Source organism: Neopsephotus bourkii, unplaced genomic scaffold, assembly GCF_033783945.1.
Source record: "Neopsephotus bourkii isolate Nb327-2 ecotype Australia unplaced genomic scaffold, CSIRO-AGI_Nbou_v1 NB_1629, whole genome shotgun sequence".
Taxonomy (NCBI): Eukaryota; Metazoa; Chordata; class Aves; order Psittaciformes; family Psittacidae; genus Neopsephotus; species Neopsephotus bourkii.
Genome location: NW_026902104.1, coordinates 374,294 through 394,962, shown reverse-complemented (window position 1 = coordinate 394,962; position 20,669 = coordinate 374,294). Strand labels below are relative to the sequence as shown.

The 20,669-nt window shown below is 37.9% G+C and overlaps 1 protein-coding gene across 1 annotated transcript in view; it reads left to right on the top strand.

Moving 5' to 3' along the window:
* ULK4 (unc-51 like kinase 4) overlaps window positions 1-20,669 on the top strand; it is a 185,473-nt gene that overhangs the window by 56,375 nt on the left and 108,429 nt on the right. Inside the window, exons 24-30 of the mRNA XM_061373135.1 lie at window positions 408-529; window positions 862-918; window positions 4,902-4,953; window positions 5,048-5,142; window positions 13,368-13,419; window positions 13,519-13,663; window positions 18,725-18,817. Of these exons, the coding sequence (XP_061229119.1) occupies window positions 408-529; window positions 862-918; window positions 4,902-4,953; window positions 5,048-5,142; window positions 13,368-13,419; window positions 13,519-13,663; window positions 18,725-18,817 (616 nt within the window). The remainder of the gene's footprint in view (window positions 1-407; window positions 530-861; window positions 919-4,901; window positions 4,954-5,047; window positions 5,143-13,367; window positions 13,420-13,518; window positions 13,664-18,724; window positions 18,818-20,669) is intronic.

Genomic DNA, 20,669 nt, shown 5'->3' with positions numbered 1-20,669 from the left:
GCTTTTCATTTCACTGGAAATAGAATTGCATTCATAGAATTTCAAGAATATGATTCCATGTATATGTAGCCACCTAAAGCCAGTGTATGTTCACCCTGCCAAGAGGGGTTTTCATCTTTGCTTCTGCACCTGCCTGATGTTTCTATCCTCACCTTTTCCCAGAGGTCACATTTGTGCGCCTGCCTCTGTAGCCAGAGCAGGAAATTGGCCTGGCTGAGTGAGCACTGAGCTGGGAAAAAGTGCTGGATCAGCCTGGTTTATCACGCAGTCACATGAGCATTACCTTCAGGAAGAGGAAGGGGACCGGACTGAACAGAGGATACTGGAATAGAGCTGTTTTATATGTCATTTGCTATTGTTTAGTAAAGCAATTGCATCAGATCAGTCTCAAATGTTATTTTCTGTAGGTGACATTCTCAGTGCCTTAACGAATGTCTCTGGACGGAAACACCCATCAACAGTTCAGGCCAAACAGCTGAAGATGTGCCTTCCTATGATGCCTGTAGTGCTGCATCTTGTGACATCCCAGGTAGATCTTTCTTCCAAAAATGGTTAAACACAGGACAAATTCTTGCAGTTTCCCAAAACCTGATTTCTGCTGGTCATGATCAGAATGGATAAAATAGAGCTTTTATTCATTTTTGGATATTTTGAGTATTCCAGCTGTACCACAGCATTGAAGATGTAAGCCTTGTTTTAGCACATTACAAGACAGCTCCAATGATAGAAGCAAATACGTATTTTGACCTCTTATTTTTATCATGACTGTGAAATAGAGGTTTTACTTATTCTGGTCATAAGATGCACATTTAATGCATTGTGTTGGTTTTTTTTTTTTCAACTTTTGCTAAATCCAAACAGATATTTCGTCACCAGATAGTCACAGAGGAGTTTCTTTTCGACTATGGGACCTTACTTGTGAGTATAGCTGTCTAAGTTAAATCTTGTGTACAAAATACACATACACATAACGTTGGGGGAACTATTTTAATGTAACTAAATTACATTAAATCTTAATGTAATAAAGTTCCATTAAATTTATGAATTTGAGAGAAAACTTGATTCTGAATATAAAATTTAAGCTTTGATTATATTAAAAACTGTGTATTAGAAAAGATTTTCAGTAGTGATCTATTTGGTCAAAGGGAAAATGCTCTGTCTGGTGTTCAAGTATAGAAAAACTCTGCACATGTCTAACAAACAGAATTTCCTGTGTGCATTATTTCAGAATAGAAAAGTTTAGTTCTGAATGACACAGACTATTTTTTGTAGAACTTTATGCTAATTTTTGTGAGTAGAAATGGAAGATAAATTATAATCTAATCTATATTTTTAGAAATTCTTTCCTTTTGTCACTTTTTTCCTCATTATACTTTTACACTGTATTTAGTTGATGAGAAGCTGAGTAGTGTAAGCCACAGAGCTGTTTGTCTCATGCTATTGTCTACAACCTATTTATGACATTAGCAATAGAAAATTAACTGTGCCATGGGATAGCAAAAATGCAGTATTACTATTGTAATGCAGTTTCCTCATGGGAAAACAGTTGTTTCTGCTGAATGAGGAAAAAAAGCAAATTCTAAAATTGTATATCAGGGTTAAGCTAATACTTTTAAGTATATGGATTCCTAAGTGCCAAATGTGTATTTACTTCCACAACAGCATGAAGAAATGCTTCACCACAAGCAGCTAGCTTAAAGTTTACTGTTCACATTCACTTATCTTTCTCCTTTGCCTCTTGATTCCAAGAAAATACGGGTTTAATTTGGATCTACTAAAATATTCGCATAGAAGTTAGCATTAGGATGAGTAAAAACGTTTTTCAGCTGCCAATGTTGGATTGCAAAGCCCTTCCCCTCCTTGAAGCATATGTAACTATGCTGTAGATTTATGAATGGTTTCCGATCAACCTTCTAGCAAGTGAAATTCTTTGTCACCAATATAGGTACAGCAGAGCAGGTACCATGTAAGTTTTATTTTGATGTTTGTTACTCCAGTTTGCATGAACTACTGACTGAGGAATTCAGGCTATTTATACTAGAACAGCTTTTGTTACAGATCAGGGAGGAGAAGATTGCTTTAATGAATATTTCCTCCATCTTAGAATCATAGAACCACAGAAGCAACCAGGTTGGAAAAGCCCTTCAGGCTCATCCAGTCGAACCGTTCCCAGCACTCCAAGGCCACCACTAACCCATGGCACTGAGGCCTCGTCTCCACCCAGTGTGAACACTTGCAGGGACAGTGACTGCAGCCCTGCCCTGGGCAGCCTGTTCCAATGCCTGAGCACCCTCTGGGGAAGGAATTGTTCCTCAGCTCCATCTAAACCTGCCCTGGTGCAGCTTGAGGCCGTTTCCTCTTGTCCTGTCCCTTGTTCCTTGGGAGCAGAGACCGACCCCACCTCACTCCAACCTCCTGTCAGGCACTTGTAGGGAGCCATCAGGTCCCCCCTGAGCCTTCTCTTCTCCAGACTGAACCCCCCAGGTCCCTCAGCCGTTCCCCATCACACTTGTGCTCCAGGCCCTGCACCAGCTCCATTGCCCTTCTCTGGCCCTCCTCCAGCCCCTCAATGTCTCTCTTGCAGTGAGGGGCCCAGAACTGAACACAGGATTTGAGGTGCAGCCTCACCAGTGCCCAGCACAGGGACACAATCCCTGCCCTGGCCCTGCTGCCGCACTGGTGCTGATCCAGGCCAGGATGCTGGGGGTTTCTTGGCTGCCTGGGCACAAGCTGCTCATGTTCAGCTCCATCAGTCAGCACCCCCAGGGCCTTTCCCATGAGCAGTTTTCAGCCCAAGCTTGGAGCATTGCATGGGGTGGTTGTGCCCAAGTGCCAGACCAAGTGCAGCACTTTGCGTTGTTGAACCTCATCCCATTGGCCACAGCCATTGATCCAGCCTTCTGTGTCCATTGAACAAGACAGTTCAGGAGCTTACATACGCTATTTCAATTTATGTGTGAAAAAGGGAATATATCTGCATGAAAAGTAATATATCTGAAAAATTAATATCAAATTTGAATCCATTTTCTATAACTGTGTTATGACATGACTAATAGAATTAATTCTGGAAGACTAACTATCCATTCTGTCAGGCAACTGTATGCTCTGAAATACTGTGTTTAACAACATTCCCACTGATATCTAGAAAGGGACATTTGATCATGAGTTTGTACTTTTTCAGGGTAGCGTGCTACAATTGAGACCTCTAAGACTTTAGCAAGTCAGTCTTCCTTTCTTTCGTCCTTTTCTGATTTATTCAAAAATCTTGCTCTTGACAATAAGAAATTATTAGGGGATTAGGATCTGGAAGGAAAAGAGAAATTTTCCTGTAGCTGTTGTTCATTGAGATTGTTGTGCTTTTTTTTCCTTGCTGCTTTGAAGTTATTTCCATCATCTGTAATTTTCAGTTGTGTTGTGCAAAGAAATTGAGAGGGACTCAGGATAGTGCTTTCATGTTTTCAGCTTGCAATAGAACTACACAGAGGTATAGTTAGGTGCCCCAGAGGCACAGCTAATAGTAGGCTCCTAGTGAAGTGCATAGGGCACAGGCTCACCTGTAGCAGAATACACATACCATTCCGCTCCGTTGCTTAAAAACACCCAGCTAGCTGTTGTTTTGTATCAATACATCTTCTTGTGTCTCTCATACAGAATTAAGGAAATAAGCATTAGTAGCCAGAACATTTTTTGCACCAACTATATTGATCTTTCCAAATTGGTCTTGAGACTATGGTTAAGTGTGAAGTTGTCTTAAATCAGCAAAATAATTCACTCTCTTCCAAAACAAGTTACTTAGGTAATAACAAGTGTTTTCCTTCAAATGGTCAGGAAGGTAACATGACATTTATTTTTATAGAAGCAGTTGGCTTTTATGACTGCCTCTGAGATGTATTTCAATTATGAAATATAGAATTAGTTTCTAACTGTATTTTTAATTAGAGAAGAGTCTTTCAGGTGTTTCTTACATACTGAGAAAAAGATAACCCACCTAGACACATCTGCAAACTTCCTATATAACAACAAAAGTTGAATTGATAGGGAAATATAAGACAAGCATAATTTTCTTAATGCTTTACATCATACAAATAAATAGATATGTGGTGCAAATTGAAAATGAGAAAAATGTTTGTCCATGGTAAATTTGCTGTGTATTAAATACTTCATTGGTAAAAAAGAGCATACTGTCGATTACACTGAGATCCTTTTCCTTCCTTAGCAAATGTTAATGTCTTTTGCATCCCTGTGACATAAACAGCTGTGCATAGAAATGAAAGGAAAAGGCAGAAATCAGGATTAAAAGGCAAAAGAATACAAGGTCTATTTATTTAACCCAAATTATGAATATTTATCCCTGTTCCTCAAAATGCATTTTTGTATCTTCTCTGGCGTGTAATTGTAGCCATAGTGTGTGTAGTATGCACAGAGATCAAAAAGATGGTATAAATAACAGAAAATTGCATTTTCTGAAGGGTCTTTGGTCTTTGTGAGTTATTTTAACATAGCCATGTCCAAGGTAGTTCATAGTCATCAAACAAATTACAGTTTTCTGTTAATGACAGACATTTAATTGCTGTTTCTTTAGCTGGAAATGTTACCATGAGTAATAGTTCTTACTGTAGTCTACATTTAAGTGTCCAGCAGCATTAGAGACTTGCAAAATCACATTACAGAGGCTAGATCATTGATTCTCTTAGTCTTTCAGGTCTTAATTATTATGATAGTGTTTCCTTATTATGATAGTGTTTCCTTCAGGTCTTAATTATTATGATAGTGTTTCCTTATGTTTCCTTATTATGATAGTGTTTCCTTATGTTAGTTCCGTAAAGAACTAAATGTTGTAATTATTCAGTGATTATTTTGGTTTCTAAAGTGTTTTAACATAAATGCTGCTTCTTCTGTAGAATTTGATCAGATCGATAGATTCAGGAGAAACAAACTTGGATGGAGCAATAGGTAAGGCAACTGATGATACTGCAGTACTTTTACATGCAGACATTCTAACTGTTGCATTTTATAAAGAAGTACAATGATTTTTTTTTACCAATAGGACAAGCTGCATCAGAAGAATTCATTAAAACTACTTTATCCACCTTGGAAGCAGTAACGCAGCATCCTGTCTTGTTGACAGCCCATCGCTTGACTGTAAGTCTGGCAACAAATAAGGATTTGCAGGGTAATAGGCCTAATTCCATGGATAAACAGAATGTATTGAAAATACAGAAACTGTGTAATATGGCTTAAAATGTAGTGTGGGTCTATTTGACAGTAAAATCTGTTATTCTTTATAGAGAGGTTTAATTTTCAAAGCAGGGATGCTGGGGAGGGACTCTTCATTAGGGACTGTAGTGACAGGACAAGGGATGATGGGTTAAAACTGAAACAGGGGAAGTTTAGATTGGATATAAGGAAGAAGTTTTTTACTGTTAGGGAGGTGAGGCACTGGAATGGGTTGCCCAGGGAGGTTGTGAATGCTCCGTCCCTGGCAGTGTTCAAGGCCAGGTTGGAAGAGGCCTTGGGTGACATGGTTTGGTGTGAGGTGTCCCTGCCCATGGCAGGGGGGTTGGAACTGGATGATCTTAAGGTCCTTTCCAACCCTAACTATTCTATGATTCTGACTCAGTTTACTGTATTTAATTGATAAGTTAGAGGGAGAATAAAAAGGGCTTGAAGTTTAGAAATAGCAGGTCTTAAAATGATTTCCATGCAGATTTACAACACATGGTTCTGGAAGCTTTTCTTCAGCCTCATAGCTTGGAAAGATCACCTCTGAGGGTTGATCATCCTTTTCCATCAATACCCCTCCTGATGAGATCATCAGTAACACTTAATGGTGTTTTGTTGCTTGTATAACAGATTGCTTGCTAAAACTTGCATTACATACAATCCCACATACTGTAAGCTTCTTACATCACTAACATTTGTTTTCTGTGAAGCTTTTGGTTAAATGATTTTACTGTGAGCTGAAGGCAGAACAATTACGTTGTGAAACAGTTGTCAGCAAATCAGGAGGTCAGAGCGTTTGCATCAGTGTTGGACAACTTGTAACCTGTATTAATGTGGTTTTGCAACAGAATTCCCACCAGAAGGTTAACCCACCATAGTTACTGGGGTGAACGTTTAATTAAACCTGAAATTTATGTGTTTGTATTGGAATTAGGTTAAGGGAATACTCAAATCTCTTAAATCAAGAAAGGCATTAGCAAACTGTAATACATAGGAAAGTGTGATTTTAGGGGTTGTGGGTAATCTTAGAAATTAAGGTTTTTTAGGAGTTGGATCCTGTTTTGTATATGTTAGTTGAGTATTTGAGCTCTTAATAAGTGAAAATATAAACTGGTATTTAAATAAGCTTAATGTTTCTTTTCATTTATGCTCACACAAGAGCGGTATACAAGAAACTGGTCTTCATGCACAAAAATGTTACCAGTTAATAGCCAGAGGGGAGATAGTACAGAACTGACAGTTCAATTCACTTTAAAGTTATATGGCAAATGATGTTCTAGAAAAGAAATGCAAATGTAGGTGAGGTATAAATGCCTATTGATACCTCCCTACAATGCCTGTCAGCCCGCAAAACACTGTATTATGATTGTACATTTCTAAAAGTAATTGTTTTACTTCTGTGGGTTATCAGTGTGTCTTATACTGACAGAAATTGTACCATGTTTTATGGAGGCCCATCAGCATTTGCTGAGATTGCAATACCTTGTTTCAGCACATTAAATAAAACTCCCATAGCTATTTAATGGTCTGATGGGTTCTCCCAGGAAAAATAACTGCAAGGAGACATCTCCCTTTCACAACTCTTCTTCCCCTGCTCCCATCCCCACATTCAGCAGAACATTATATTGAAGCCAGGGAATGATTGTCCCACTGTCTTTTAAGTAGCAGTAGGTGACTTCTATTTAAGTACCTACATTTCTGAGGAACAGTTTACTTCATCACATACATTGAGAAGTTTAGATGTTTGTTTAAAATCCATCTGAGCAAATCAGTTAACCTTAGGTAGCCAGAGATAAAACTTCCTGCCTGTCCAATGCTTATAAATATAGGACACGTACCACTTTTGTAGAATAGTTTCCCTGATTCAGAATAGGAATATAGAGAAATGTATTAAATAGAAGTAATTATTAATTACTTTGTCAATGAATAAGTTATATTTTTTGACAAAATCTATTACTTGCCTTATTTTCATAAATAACAGTTCTTCCTAATGTAAAAGAGCCCTCCTGACACTCAGCACAAGCCACTCAGACACAAAGTGGAGAAATTGTCTGTATTTGGTATGTAAAATTAGGGAAATTGTCCACTGTAATTAATAACCTCTAAGCACATCTGCCACTAGTGGTGCAAACAGTAATTAGTTTAATACTATTTATGAAGTCTAGTGTGCTAATTATACTCGAATGCACAGCATACATTACTTAAGAGGAAAGTGGTACTTCATCTTCTATGATGCATACAGACCATTTTTAGAATTGCAGTTACTCAAGGGAGATCTTCTAATTGCTGCTTGCTGGGCATGACTGGAATCTATGAATAGAAATGTCAGCGCCCAGAGAATCTTGGTGCTTTCTTGAAAAGTGGAAGCAAGACATGTTTGAGCTTCCAGATCGATATTTAAGTGTAACAGTGGTTAATAGGAAATTCTCTTATTGGAGAGAAGTGTGTATCCTGGGCTGATCTCTAAAGCCTGGATTGCTCATTTAGACAAAGTTGGTTATAAACAGCACTTTATGGAGGGGGTGAGGGGAAGGCCCAAGCCATCCTCTCGAGAGGATGCACTTTCTTTTTCACTGCAACTGTGACATTGCTTTAAAGTCTCCAATCAGGAATTAAATGCATTTCTAATAGAATGTAATGAAATTAATAAAAAAGTTACTCTTCATCGGGGACTGTAGTGATAGGACAAGGGGTGATGGGTTCGAACTGAAACAGGGGAAGTTCAGGTTAGATCTAAGGCAGAAGCTCTTCCCTGTGAGGGTGCTGAGGCGCTGGCACAGGGTGCCCAGAGAAGCTGTGGCTGCCCCATCCCTGGCAGTGTTCAAAGCCAGGCTGGACACAGGGGCTTGGAGCAACTTGCTCTAGTGGAGGTGTCGCTGCCCGTGGCAGGGGGTTGGAACTGGATGATCTTAAGGTCCTTTCCAACACAAACCAGTCCGGGATTCTATGATTCTGTGAGGTTATATAGAGCAAGCAGAACTGGTGAGTTTTTTAGTTTGGCTCTGGTTTTGGCTTTAGCTGCAATGGAAATTGTGTAAGTTAATAAGAATCCAAGAGCAATGTTTCAGGTTAGTTTCTTCTTTGAGAAGAAAAGAATTTCTTGTTCTGGTTTTTAGTTCATGTTTGAGTTGCCTTTGTGTCCTGAACAAAATTGAATAAATGGATGTTTTGTGATCAAATTTCTGATTACCATCAACTTGAAGTCAGTTATTGAGGAGATTCATTTCTGTGGGGACTGGCTGTATTGTGTATTGCTGACTGTGATAACGTCAAGGGAAATTAATTGAAAGTGCTCAAATGAAAGCCAGTAGTGAGCAGCAATTTCATCTGCATACAGTTGAGTGCATTTTTACAAGATACAGAGGAAAGATGAATGGTAAGGGTGACTTGGCAAATTTTGGCAAAACTGTGGATTTTCAGGTATGCAGATCTGATGATGAGGGCCACCAGGAAGAGTCTGTAGATTGGAGTGGGATGTAACTCCTGGTTTCTTAAACTCACCCAAGTCCAACTGCCTACTTCTTTCATGTACCTAAAATGCAAAAATACTTATTTAATTAAGATAATAAATGTTATAATAATATTTATTTTCAAATTTTGATAAAGATTTAGATATAATTAGCTTGAAGAATTCTGTGCTGACTGTATCATCTGTATTTTTGTCTCTATTAAGTATATTTATTTGCCTGAAAAAGGAGTTATGCTGATTCAAAGCACTTTGAACAGTGATGAGGTTCATGATGGCAGGCAGTTCCTGTGGGAGTCCTTTCTATACTCTAACTAGCTCTCAAAAGTGATCTGTACACTGCATAGATGATCTTTTACTCAAAGCCTGAAAGTTCTCTAGTTGAGCCAGAAGCTGTCAGCAATGATTGTCCTCCTCAAGGTTTTAAAACTTACTTTTAAAACCAGCTAAAATAAAAGCACGCTGAGCATGATGGGTTGCTTGATGGGAAGTCAAGGGAAAAGCAGTATGACATGGAAATCTACTGGTTGACAATGTAAGAGCTATTTTCACCAAAGATGGCAACGGAAGAATAGAAACTTCTGTAAGTGCTTTTTTTTCTGCTCATTTTCGTCTTTTCTTGGTTGAGCGTCAGTGGTGTTCTTCATCCACAGGCTCTTCTGATCTAACCACTGACACCTTAATTTTGTCAGTGTAGGATATGACTGTATAAACATCTTGTAGAGCATTTCCTCAGTTGCTTCCCCTTTTGAAGCAGATTGAAATTCTACACCCTGTGTGGCTCTCTGTCCATTAGGCTAATCCACATGACAGGAGACTTTGTGTGTGAAACCAGTTCTGCACTAATTGACATATAGAGTCAGTTGATCAGTGCTGTCTCTTCCCAGAAGGGAAAAAACCCAGCATCTCAGTGAAGATGCTGAGGTTCTGAAGACCTCCCCCCAAAATTACAGAAATGTCATCCTTCTCCCAAATTCATTCTAACATGTATTAGATTATTTCTTTTTCTATGACATTCTGAGAGATTACTGGCAATATTAAAACATTGAGGAGCATGCTGTGCCTCCAGCAGATTCTTTAAGGAATATGAAGGCAGCATGATCTTAATTCCGTGGTCACTTCCAGCAATGACTTTGTGGAGTTTTAATGAGAATAAATGTCAAAGTGATGTTGGATGTTATGGGTCTTATATGTGACTGGAAAAAGGGTTTGGGAGCTGCTGGTCTTTGCTTTGTTGTGTTCTCCTTTGAATAGTGGATAAGGAGAACATATTTGTCATTGAGAAGAACCAGATTATCTCTAGAAAAATCTCTGGAATAAATGAATGGGCTTTGGATATGATAGCTGCATGGAATGGATGGCATAGTTTCTTTATGTAAGTTTAATTCTGGGGTCTGATTTTCACTTGAGAACAGGGTTGTTCACAACCGATATTGGAGCAGACTTTAAGCCTGCTTACTACTTCTTTCTGCCCAGTGTGATACCAAATGTGAAGACTTTGGCCTTAAGCATCGATTGGGAGAGCTCTTAAAACTCAGTTTTAATCAAGGGAGAGATTTTTTTTTAGGTTGGGAATGTTAGCTGTATAAAGATAAGTTATGTGGCCTTGAGAAGGCTGTTAAGCGATCCATACAGGCATAGCATAAATTGCAGGGGATAACAAGTAGGTTTACTTTGCTTATATGCTAGTTCATTAATACATGATAGTTGCATGTATATGTTGAGTAGCTGAATACATCCGTGCCAGCTAGCACAAGTGAATGGAAGTTTGGTTCTCCATCACCATTTTGGGGATACCTTGGCTCGATAGGGATTTGCTGTTTTGGATCCTTCCACTGAGCCCTTGCAGTGTTACAACTGCTTTTTAGTGGGCACTTGTGAAGCTTGGACTCGGCTTGGGGAGGTAAAGTAAAGCTGAGGCAATGCTTGCTCCTTTCTAACAAAGCAGGCACGTATTTAAGATGCAGGCTTTGTTTCTGACATCTCCTGAACAGTGGAGACAAGCAGAGAAGGACTGAAGGTATAGTTGTCTTTCAAACCCCTTCTAATAGCTGGTGAATACTCTGAAACCATGGCTTGTGTCTCTCTTTTGTGGGTTAAAGTAACATACAGGCTTTGTGTAAGAATTTGTCTCAGAATTATGCCTTGTTTTCAAAAGATCTGATTTTTGTAAGTTATATGATACTGTAGAAAAGTGAGTACAGCTTTTGCTGGGCACTGCCCCTCAATAGTAATCAGTGGATGTTACGGAGACAGACGTTCTGCTCTTGGACAGTATACTTGAATTTCCAAAGTGTTTTTGACAAACTCATGCAGCAAAGAGTCTTCAAATCCATCAGTGGCCTCTTCCTCTTCCCCCCTGACAGAGCAACTCCTTCTAACTGGGTAAAATGTATGAAGTACAGAATAGAGAGGAGTTTAAAAAGTGTAGGTATATTAAGAATTGCGCCTCACAAAGATCTGTGTTGCAACGTGTACTATTTATAACCAATCCAGAAAAGGGAATGAATATGTAGGTGACAGAGCTGACTGATGACATGAAATTATTCACAGTAGTGAAAATTAAAACTGACAGAAGAGTTGCAGAAGGTTTCAAGGTACTGAGTGAAAGGACAATATAATGACATATAATTCAATACCGATAAATGTCAAGTGACACACATGGGGAAAATCATTCCAACTGTGCATATGCAGTGTCAAGCTGTAAACTATTTTAACTGTTCTGGGGATCTGTGAGCATAATTTTTCTATGAAAATGATAGCTTTATACTCAGCAGTAATCAGAAAGATGAGATTATTAGAAATGACTGGGAAAAGATCAGGCAGCAAAGCAGAGAACATCACTACACCCTAGTAAGTCCATGGTGCCTCAAGCATTGAATATTGAATGCAGTTGTGGTCACTCTCAAAGGAAATGAAGCTTTACAAGAGAAAGTGCAGCTCAGTGAAGTGAGGAGGGACTGAAGGATAAAAACTTCAGCTTGGAAACTGAAGACTTGAGAGTACAGAATTACGAATGGCATGGGAAAGACTAATTGGCAATAATTATTTGTGGTTTACATAAAACAAGATCAAGTGGATATCAAGTTAGCTGCTTTAAACTGAACAAGGAGGTGTCTTTTCATACAGCCTAATTGAATTGTAGAATTCAGTGCTGTAGGCATTGCACATGCTAAAAGTACTAGTACATTTAAGATAGGATTGGACAAATATATAGGAGAAAAGGCTAGCAAGCACTATTAAATGCAAAAATACAGCTTCAGCATCAGATTAGGAAACTTCTTAACACAAGAATTACTTTACTAGAAACTAGATTTGTGCTTTATGCTTGGTCTGTTTTTCCTACTCTTTTTCTACTCATTTCCAGTTGTCAGGAACAAGATATATGTTATTATCTATGTAGGTGTAAAGGCTATTTGTACTTGCAGGAGTAGTTTTACTTCTATACCTCAAGCAGTCCTTTACCTTTTTTATTGAAAGTATGTAACAAAGACAATTTTTGGTAGGGTTTTCAGAAGAGAGAAAAGACTAAATGAATCCATTAATGTCAGAGATTGATTTAACAGAGACCACCAGCGAGCAAAGAAGTAATGCTAACTTCATTCAATGACCCCTTTTCGTACATACTTTCAGCTTCTATAGATGTTTCGTAATAGCAGCTGCAGCAATCTGGGAATTCCACCTTCTAGCATTAATCACTGAAAGAAAATGCATGGAGGATTATAACACAGTTTTGTTACACCAAATCCTGTCCATGATGTAGTGAGAACCTGCACAGTAATTTTATTTGTATAAGTAAATCCAAGAAGCAGTGTATCCATGATGCTTACTTCAAAGTTTTAGGGCTGCCCGCCCATTCTCTCCCCAAAACCAAAGGATGTCCTGTCTAAATAAGTTATATTTTACCAGTGACTTAAGACTTAGCAATTAATTCTCTTTATAGAGAATACTAATAATACATTACTTTTATAATATTAGATGTATAAAACTGACTTGTAGCAAGGTTTGCCATAAGTTGATTTCAGATGGAACTAAGCTGACTAGTTCTGTGACAGATGATTGGGTTAGGGTAGCAACACACTCATGGACAGTAAATAGTTGACTGTTTTGGGGTTGTTTTTTTCATTTCATATTTAAATTTTAAGTCTGTATATTTAAATTTTAATGGAAGACTCTGTATTATCAGAGTGGAAGAAGTTAAATTTTCATGAAGTCTCTATTAAAGCTTAAGGATATTTCATTAGAGGTAGTGCATCTTTCCTGATGTATTTTAGTACGATGCAGGTTTGTTTTAGGACATGTTTTCTGAACTCTATTCAATGGTTAGTTCATGGATTAAAGCATCAGGATTAATAGATATTATAATACTCTTTTTTCTTAATATATCTGCACTGAGTTCTATATTTTAAATTAAAATTCACTCTCAATGAATTATACCAAAGTAATTGTAGTTTTCTAGATAAAAATGCGTTAGTATCTGTAACTTCATGGCAGTTTACCAGAGAAAAGTGAACTTTGTGGCTTTGTAAGTGTAATTATAGATGCATTTCCGTGATTATTCATCTCTTTGATTAAGGGCTGTAGCAGTGGAATAAATGTAGATAATATAATGTATCTCTGTTCTGTGTTTTTTCCCTGTGAATAATCTAAGCCAGCTCTTTCTAATTCTCTGTTTTAGGTTGAAGACTGTATCCTTCCACCACTAGTTTCTCTGGTCCACAGTCAGAATGGTAAGTAGATAGGTGCATCAGCTACAGTTTCCATGAATTCCACATTTTGTTTTCATTAGACTTCAGTGTGGTCACATTCTTGGCACCTTTCTTTTCAAGTGGAATGGAGACTCTTCAGCTTGCGGTTGCTCGCAGAAACCACATCACTGCTTTTAAACGACGAGGTCATGGCTGAGGAGAAAGGGGAGAGCCTTGACTCCAACAGCAAGCTTCTGTCTCTCATTAGAGATTCATTGCTGCCTCAGTAAGTATAATATTGCTTCTGTGATGGGGAATAACTTGATACTCAATCCATTTTGACAGCATATTTGTTTTAACTACTCTCTTTATGTTTAAATAACAAAATGAAAAGAGGAATAGCAATTAATTGCTGCCAGAGTTCTCTGCCCAATGTTTCTCTCCTAGGTTTATTTAGTACTTTGTATATACAACACAAACACAACTTTGTGCAACGCTCACTTCCGATACTGTGCCTCTGGCTGCTCTTGGAGTGAAACAAATTTCATCTAGCTTTGGGATGTGTTTTAAATACTTCTCTTTGTTCTGCTAATAAAGTGACAACATTGTAACAGCAACATTATTTTGTCTATTTGGGATATTGTGTCCTCATGGAAAATGTTCTGAAAGCATAGGGAATGGCATATAACTTTTGACAAAGGATAATAAATAGGATGGGTTAGTCCTCCATGATCCACCCATGGGTTATTGCCTCTGGATTGCTGTCTTTTACTGCTGTCCTAAGCAACAGAAAAACCCTCCAGAAGAGTAGATGAAAACTACAGCCTGTGGGCCAGGTGTGGCTTGGAACTTCATTTATGTGGTTTGTCATCAAATGAGGCCTGTCATTTCAAATTCATTGCAGGTGAGCATAAAGACAAGCTTTCTGTGTTACACGCATACATACTGTGAGCTAATAACATCTGTGAGTAGAGGGAAGGAAAGCATGAACGCAAGATTAATACATCATGCTGATTACAAACTAGAAGGAGAACAGGCAATACACTCCTATCTCCAGTATAATTAGCTCAATTGAGTAGGAGGGCTTTTCGGTCCGAAACTAAATATGATCCTTTTTAGGGACTTCACCTGTGCTATCTTTGCATGTATTGCATTACAGATGTATTGAAAAGGGTCTTGCAGCAACTCAGAATCTTCATTCCAGGTTTTAAATATTTTCTGAGTGAGTTTCTTTATCTCACCGATAAAGATGGTGATACTTTTATTTGGAAAACTATTTGAGTTTATCTCAAGAAAATACTAAAGTTTATGATATTTGGAATAGATTGGAACTCAGTATAAACATTTTTTCTCTAGCTTAGGAGGAGAGTAAAACAGTATGTAAATCTTTTAGTGGTTCAGAAAGAGTTAAGTGGTGTCTGCATGTTTAATACATTAATTGAACCTGTGGGTTGAGCTAGCCCCTACTAAGTATGTTCACCTGTGGAGAATAGGTAATTAATGCAAAAGGGCACAGAGGGAACAAAAAGCCAGAAGAGGGTTTTCTGGGGAAAAAAAAAAACCCTTAAAATTCAGTTGGAACAAGACTTAAAAAGAAACTAAGGAAAGACCAAGCAGATGCTTTGGTCTATAAAAAGACCAGAAAGGTAAGTTTTGTTCACCAGTGTTCTAGTTATGGGCAAGAAAATATTGATGAATCCAGATACACTCTCTATTGTTCTCAGAAGAAGAATGCAAAGAGATTTGGCCTAAATCTAAAGAGAAGGGAGGCCTTAGATTCAATGTAACCTACTTATAAAGATAATGTAAAGCTCTCTTCCGTGAAGTATGAATTACTTGAAAACTCTGAGATAGAAAGTGAAGAGGCAACTGGCTTGTATTTGGAGGTTGAAGAGGTGTTTGCTGATGTTGTTTAGTTTTTCTGTTGCTGGACAAAGGATGGGACAGAGTGTGACTTGGCTGGAGGACAGTCAAAAGGTGAGAGGCAATGGCTGTTTGTTCATGGGCAGTCTGTGTGGAGAAGTAGGTGTTTCAACCTTTTGATTCTGTTACTGAAAGCTGTTGAGTATGGAAGAGAGGGACAGCTGGGTTTAACATGTAATGTTCTAACAAAGGTTATAATGATTATCATTTGTCTCTGTAATTCATTCCTATAAATATCTTCCACAAGTTAATTTGTTCAAATGTAAAACTTAGCCAGGAAATAGAGTTTTGGGCACTGTGCATTGAAATACAGTCTTCATTTTGAGATAAATGCAGGAATTCAGTGGTTACTTTTTTTTCCTCATCTTTAGCATCATTGGTAAAGTGATGCTTCCATTAAACATTTGTGCATTTGTAAATCAGAAAGTTAACTTCTTCATAGAATTTTGATCAAATGGAGGTGTTATTATCATGTAGCGTTATTAAATTTCAGTTTTCTGAGCTTTTCATAACTAAAATGAAACTTTCAGCTATAAAAAGAGTAGAAGGCAAATGCTTTGTTACATGTCCAGATTTTTTATCAGACATTGACCTATCAGCTCTTTTTAATTTGTAATATCCCAAGTTATATATAAATTGACATTTGAGTCAGAAACTGCAAAAGGAAAGGATTGTGTAAATATAGTTATATTTCATTTGAAAGATTGTCTAGCTTGTTCACAGTAGACTGCCAAGCCAGTTCTGCAAGTAGGAAGTCCAGGATACTTGATATAATTTGTAGATAAAATGTTCAGTCTCTCTTAGGAGCTTAAGAGTAACCATATCCCCAGGTCTAGTTCTTGTCATGGTTGCTTATAGAGAAGATTGGCAAAATAACTCCTTGCAGTGTAGTACTGAGAGTTTATAGATCCCTTATAAGATGCTCTCTAAAACTGCTGTTGCTAAATTAGCTTGTGTTTTGAAGTGGCAGGGAAATCATTGAAGGAACTCATTAATTTAACAAGGTATCTCAAGCACAGAATATTTTCCTTCAGAAGAGATTCATATATTTATAGCGCCTAATGGCCTTTATTCAGGCAGTGTGCTGATATTAATTGCCAAGACGTTGACTTTAGTAATCTGTGTTTGCACAGGTGGTATTTGGTTTGATTAATCAGTGCACTTTCCCTTACAAATATGCTTTACTGGTACTGTTTTTTAGGGAGAGGAGAAAAGAGTTTCAGGTAAAAGGAAATAAAGTGAGTCTGGTTCTTATTAAACCTTAAGGAATTAGGATGCTAAGTCTGCACAATAAGAAGTCTCTTTAAAATGTCATACATAGAAGGCTTAAAATTGTTTAAAGTGGACCCTGTGTAGGGAAGGTTTGACGTGTTTATAGTAAAAGAAGCATAGTTTCACATTCATAAACAAGCAAGTATCACATTTTTGAGCTGGAATGGCTGATTCATTTATTATTACTATTGGGACTTACCATGTTGGAGACCTAACTCCGTATTTTGTGCGTGAGCAGATGACTTTTGGCTCTTGAGTCACCTGATAGCATCTTTGCTTGCCTCAAAAGAACCATAAGAACCATCCATAGATTACCAAAAGAACCAACCATAGATTATGGGGGAAAAAAAGGCCAACAGCCTCATAATGCTTGGTAGAAATATGTACTGCTCTCATGTAGGGCTTCCAGGATCAGGGCCTACTAACGCATTTCAGTATTTTCTTTTATGAAGAAAGAGACTTTTTAATTGCCAGTGAGAAATAGTTTTCTTTCAGGAACTAAAATCTGTTGTGTGTAAAAGAGATTTAATCACTGAAGACATAAAACAAACACTTCTAATTCATTACTTGTGTCTTTTCTCCAATGTGGTTTGTAAGTCTATGGCAGCATATTCAAACTAATGCATAGTTGCCGTGACACATTGCACATAGGCTGTGTGCTTGTGTAGGAATGTCAGCCTCTGTGAAGGAGCTTCTACAGGCTACATCACTCTCCTTGTCTTAGACTGGTCTAGATCACATATGTGGCCAGAAAGCATTGCATCTCCTTCTAGATTCCCTTCCCATGTAAATCAGAATGCTGAGGTTTGGTGCAGGGGAAGAGGGGATCTTCAATGCAGGGAAGAGTTAGCTCACAACAGGGTACATGCCAGGTGCACCCAGGTGGTATGAAGGGATCCAGCAGCACTAGGGGTTCACAAGGTGCGGAGAAAATCCTTTATTTGCTTGATTCCATCCTCTCCCCCATTAGAACACACAAAAGGAAAAATGTAGCAGAAGCACAAAACATGATAACCTACCACATTTCCCACAAACCATCCTTCATTTGTACTTGGTCAATTCTTCATGGTTTTCCTTTTACAAATGAAGAGAATCATGCTCCCAGTTCTATTACTTCTACGTGTTTTGGGTAGCACTGTTTTAATCAGACACTGTTTTGGCATGGCTGAGTTTGTGGGGGTTTTTTATGCTTATGTCATTCTCACATCCATCATTGTATCCTATTGCCATCCAGACACAATTTGAATTAAACACACTTAAACTAGCCCTGTTTGCTGGGTGGGCATTACTGGAATGTTAGCAGCCACAGCAAGGTCCAGTTTGGTTCTTAGCAGCCTGTTTTCCCTTACCAAGATTTCCATGAGGTGATGTGTGAAATGTTTCATAGATGTTTTAACTGTAGTTTTATCATCACTGCCACAGCTCTTAATAAACATTGTTTTGAACTATTTTCTGTTCCATACCACTTGGCGAATGGAAATACGCTATAGTTAAAACAGTGGTTTTTGAAATCTGAAACAAAACTTAAAGCTCAGAGCAAGTGATGTACAAGTAAAATATTTCCTTTTGAGAATAACCACTATGTAAACAATATAAAGCTTAATCTTGTAGAAGTTGGTTGATGGTCTTCTTGAGCACCCAATACATCTTCTGCCTAATATTTAGAGGCTCAGTTTCTACTTATCTCTCTAAGACTAGATTTTTAAATACATAAAAAATATGTAATTTAGATAAATCATATGGACAAAATGCATGTTTTATAAATCCTTCAATATAAATTTTATGGATAAAAACACGTTTTAGAAATAGATATAATTATACTAACATTATCAATATTAATTATAGTAATTAAGTGTTAATGTATTAATAGTAAGTTACATTAATTATGATGATATATTATTACATTTTATGATCGTAGATCTCTCTAAAAAAATGAGTTCTTTTGTTAATGCTGCTTTTAAGTAGAATCTGATACTGGTTTTCAAATACTGTACCTTTATTGCTTTGTACAGTTCCAAACAGCGTTGCAATTCCACTGTGGCGATTATAAAGTTTAGAGATGGAAAATTATGTATTTTTAATATCAGCTTTTTAACAAGCATCTCTTGACTTTTATTCAGTGTTGCTACCTATTTTCCCCTTTCCCTTTCAGGTATCAGTACATTTTGATGGCTCCAGACCCAGTACCAATGTATGCTCTGAAACTCTTGGTGGCCCTGACTGAGCACAGACCAGCTTTTGTGAGGTGATACAACTACACATTCTCTGTTGTTCTGGCTTCTTTTTGTTTCAGTTAGTTTATTTCCCATTAGGAATTAACAGTCATAGACTCATAGAATGGTTTGGGTTGGAAGGGGCCTTCAAAGCTCATCCAGTCCAACCCCCTGCAATGAGCAGGGACATCTTCAACCAGATCAGGTTGCCCAGAACCACATCCAGCCTGGCCTGGAATGTCTCCAGGAATGGTTCATCCACCGCCTCTCTGGGCAACCTGTGCCAGAGTTTTACCACCCTCATTGTACAGAATTTCTTTCTCACGTCCAGCCTGAATCTCCCATTTTTAGTGTCAAACCATCACCCCTCGCCCTGTCACAGTAGGCCCTGCTAACTGGTCTTTTCCCACCTTCTTTACGGGCCCCTTAAGGAACAGTAACTTAGATCTCGCTGTCAAATTTCTTTGACTAGTGCTTAGGGCATTTAGAAAATCCTTGCAGAGTATTTGTTACAGGACATAATCTTCTGACTTTTGTCACAGAGTCTTTGTAGCTCCTCCAGGCTTGCATCTCATCCGCGATGCCTGCATGGATGCTTTCTCCTGTGACTTACTTGAATCAAATAAAAATAGTGGTAGTAAAAAAGCTGTAAAATACCCAAATGTTAAATTAGTATTTACCTTACTGTTTCCAAAATAGCTGTTATTAAAATAATTTAGGTGGAATTTTTGGGAGGAGGAGGGCTCCTGTGTTTTGCTTAGTTTGTTCCGTATGATAGCATGTTCTCAGACAGGTTCACCTAAGGCATTCTCCTCTTTCTTGCTGTCTTGTTTCTTTAATCCCACCGTTTTTCTTGTACCTCCCACTCATCCTTCTTCTTCCCATCCCCTCAGCCTTTTCCTGTACGTTTCCCAATAGAGGCATCAGCATTTGAGCAGTTATTATTTTAGCACTAGAAAGGACACAGATGCACTCCAATCTTTTGTTTCATTTCTTCATAGCTGATACTGTCAGTCAGCTAACTTGTGATAACAGTGGGAAAGCATTCGATCTTCTTTTTACCTTTTTTTCCCCTGACACTTCTGTTTTCTATGTCAGGTAGTTTTCTTCTATATAGTGGAGGCAGAGATACTCAAATACGATATTTTTAATGTCCTACAAGGTTATGATAAAATACTGCTAATGTGCAACAGGTATTTTGAATGCCTTAATATTTTTCAAGAACACAAAGAGTAGCTTATAATCTTTGCCACTGCTGCGCTGATGGGGTCGTTTTAAACATTCTGTATTATGGGAATTCTTCCACTCTATTACTTTTCAATTTAGCAGTGGAATATTCTAGTGATATCCCATTAATGTGCTGCAAATTACATCACCCACAAACATAAGCCCCAGCATGTGTAAAATGGTAGCTGTAAAAAGAACTTTAGTGTGTTTCATGTTTCTGTGAGAACATGAAGTATTTGGACGTCTGATCATATGAGCATCCAGGGGAAGAAAATCCAGCTTTAGAGAAGGATGAGTGTTTTCTTGTTTTCACTTTAATGGTTTAGAGTATGTTTGAGTCAGGTGTTTCCCTTATATACCTGTTTTTATACCATGCAAATATTGCTGATACAACTTCATTTAGAGTTTGTTTACTAAGAAAATAGCAGATATTGGAAGGATGAGCTTTGAACAGAATTTTGTCCATCATAGAATTATAGAATAGTCTGGGTTAGAAAGGACCTTAAGATCATCTAGTTCCAACCCCCCCACCATGATCTTATTATGATTCATAATAAGAAATTGTGAACATTAGGACCAATGTGAGCATTAATAGCGGAGTTCATCTTTAGCTAGCTTGAGACTGAAGATTCTTAAAGGAAATCACTGATATTAAGA